Source organism: Penaeus vannamei, chromosome 8, assembly GCF_042767895.1.
Source record: "Penaeus vannamei isolate JL-2024 chromosome 8, ASM4276789v1, whole genome shotgun sequence".
Taxonomy (NCBI): Eukaryota; Metazoa; Arthropoda; class Malacostraca; order Decapoda; family Penaeidae; genus Penaeus; species Penaeus vannamei.
In genome coordinates, this window is record NC_091556.1 from 37,312,229 (window position 1) to 37,314,728 (window position 2,500).

The 2,500-nt window shown below is 34.9% G+C and overlaps 1 protein-coding gene across 1 annotated transcript in view; it reads right to left on the reverse strand.

Annotated features, from left to right (window-relative positions):
- Positions 1-500: 500 nt before the first annotated feature.
- Positions 501-2,500, reverse strand: part of LOC113830618 (uncharacterized) — a 397,508-nt gene continuing 395,508 nt past the window's right edge. The window contains exon 7 of the mRNA XM_070124646.1: positions 501-2,050. Within this exon, the coding sequence (XP_069980747.1) occupies positions 1,977-2,050 (74 nt within the window). The 3' untranslated portion in view covers positions 501-1,976. The remainder of the gene's footprint in view (positions 2,051-2,500) is intronic.

Genomic DNA, 2,500 nt, shown 5'->3' on the forward strand with positions numbered 1-2,500 from the left:
TGTAGGTCTGTGGAATAATATGTACAATATGCGTGGTATTCTATTTACATGCACTTTTTTTCAAATATTCACGTTTTATAAATAGAATTGTTTCTTAGAATCTCCCCTCGAAAAGTTTAGCAGGTTTTAAAATAGGTGTTATGACAACCTTATAGAGGAAGGTCATGATTTATAATTTCCCTGGGAGAGAAAGAGAGAGAGAGAGAGAGAGAGAGAGAGAGAGAGAGAGAGAGAGAGAGAGAGAGAGAGAGAGAGAGAGAGAGAGAGAGAGAGGGGAGAGAGAGAGATCAGAAAGAGCGTGGGGAGAGAGAGAGAGAGAGAGAGAGAGAGAGAGAGAGAGAGAGAGAGAGAGAGAGAGAGAGAGAGAGAGAGAGAGAGAGAGAGAGATCAAGAAAGAGCGTGGAGAGAGAGAAACAAGAGAAAGAGTAGGAATGTTATTAAGTAAATTATAAATCCAACAGATCTTTAGGGAAGGAACTGAATGAACACACTCGCTTGTTTATATATTTATTCGGTAATACGAGATATATTGAACCGCAATACATTACATACAAAGTAATCTCTTATATGATATATAAAAAAGAAAAAAAGAAAAAAAAGAAAAGGGTATGATTTCTTTACAATGTATGTTGTGACTACTGAATTTTACACTCACTCTTAAAAGTATGAGGTAAATCTCCGCAAACACAGTAACCTCATTTCACTCACTTGGCTTATCAGTAGTACAACCAAGAGTCTAACACACTAACACACATCATGATATCCTAACACATGATTTGAACAGCTGATTCTTATTCTGATTTAACTCACTTATTTTTCTTTTCCATTCTTAATTCTACGTGATTTGAACAGCTGATTTTTATTCTGATTTATCTCACTCATTTTTCTTTATCATTCTTAATTTTTTTTACTTCATTTGAACAGCTGATTCTTATTCTATCTCGCTCATTTTTCTTTTTCATTTTTAATTTTTTACTTCATTTGAACAGCTGATTCTTATTCTATCTCGCTATTTTTTTACTTGAAGCTGATTCTTATTCTTATTTAACTCACTCATTTTTCTTTTTCGTTCCCAATTCTTTATTTGATTTTATTCATCATGTTTTATCTCATGTTACATCCTGGTCATTATGAATAACCCACGAGTTGTGACTGTCTGTCTTTTGCCTACAGGAGTAATGTTCAGACAATCATGTAGATAGACAGTTCAGCTTATGTACTCATCTCATTTTTCTTTTTCATTACCTATTTTTTATCTAATTTTATTCATCATGTTTTGTTTTATGTTACATCCTGGTCATTATGAACTCAAAAGTTGTGACTGTCCGTATTTTGCCTACAGGGGTACTGTTCAGACAATCATAATATATATGTAGAAAATTCAACATATATTTTTTTCATTCCCTATTTTTTTATCTAATTTTATTCATCATGTTTTATTTTATGTTACATCCTGAAGGAATTATGAATAACAAGTTGTGAAAGTCCACCCTTCGCCTACAGTGAGAATGTGCAGGCAATCATAATATAGAGACAGTTCAGCGTATGTGTGCCGGCGTGTGAACATGTCCACTGCGGTTCAGAGTGCCTTGGCCTGAGAGTGATATGAAATAGGCCTACTAATCTAAGGGTAATTGTAAGGCATAGTTGTTCTAGATTCCACATGATGAGGAGAGGAAACGCTCCCGAAAAGAGTGATGATGAGACGACACTCGGTATCAAGTGTTACTCAAATGATGGCTCAGGTCTACAGGTCTATGAACATCTAGTTGTATGAAGAAATTTACAAGTGAATTTCTATCTTTCCATATGTATATATATATATTTCTTCTTCTTTTTTATGTAAACCTTCATTTTTACACAGAATTCCTACACAAGATGAAGCTCTCCATATGAAAACAAAGATCCTTAATTACCACTATACATGGAATACACTTATTACACAAAGAGTTGAAAGTATACCACCGGCGCCTCCTCTACACTAGCAGCAGGGAGATCAAGATGGCGCCAGTCACGAAGACGAAGCCAGAGCCACCCATCCTCTTGGAACCTAGAATGGAAGACAAACATCAGGACGAGTTAAATTTAGAAACTGATTATGGAGGCCATTGTGTATTCGTAAAGAGAGGGAGAGAGGGGAAAAAAATTACGTTGAATCTAATCATCACTATTGATTGTTTAGGCGAATGAAGTTGCTGGGTCTCCTTTTCATCTCCTGTTGTAAAGAAAACGGAGGGAGAGAGAAAGGAAAACGGAATTAAAACGCCATCTGATTAGGGAATCCATTTTCACTTATGTCTTTTAAAAATCGTAGACAAATAGGTTATATATGCTTTGGATGGATAAACGTTTGTCCGTAATGTTCTTCCTTGTTCTCTTAAAGAAAAAAATAAGAAAAAGAAATCTCAAAAACAAACAAGTAAACAACAACAAAACCGGTAAACTCAGCCATTAAAAGTAACAAACAAATAAAGATCAGAATCAGAGAATTATCACAGGA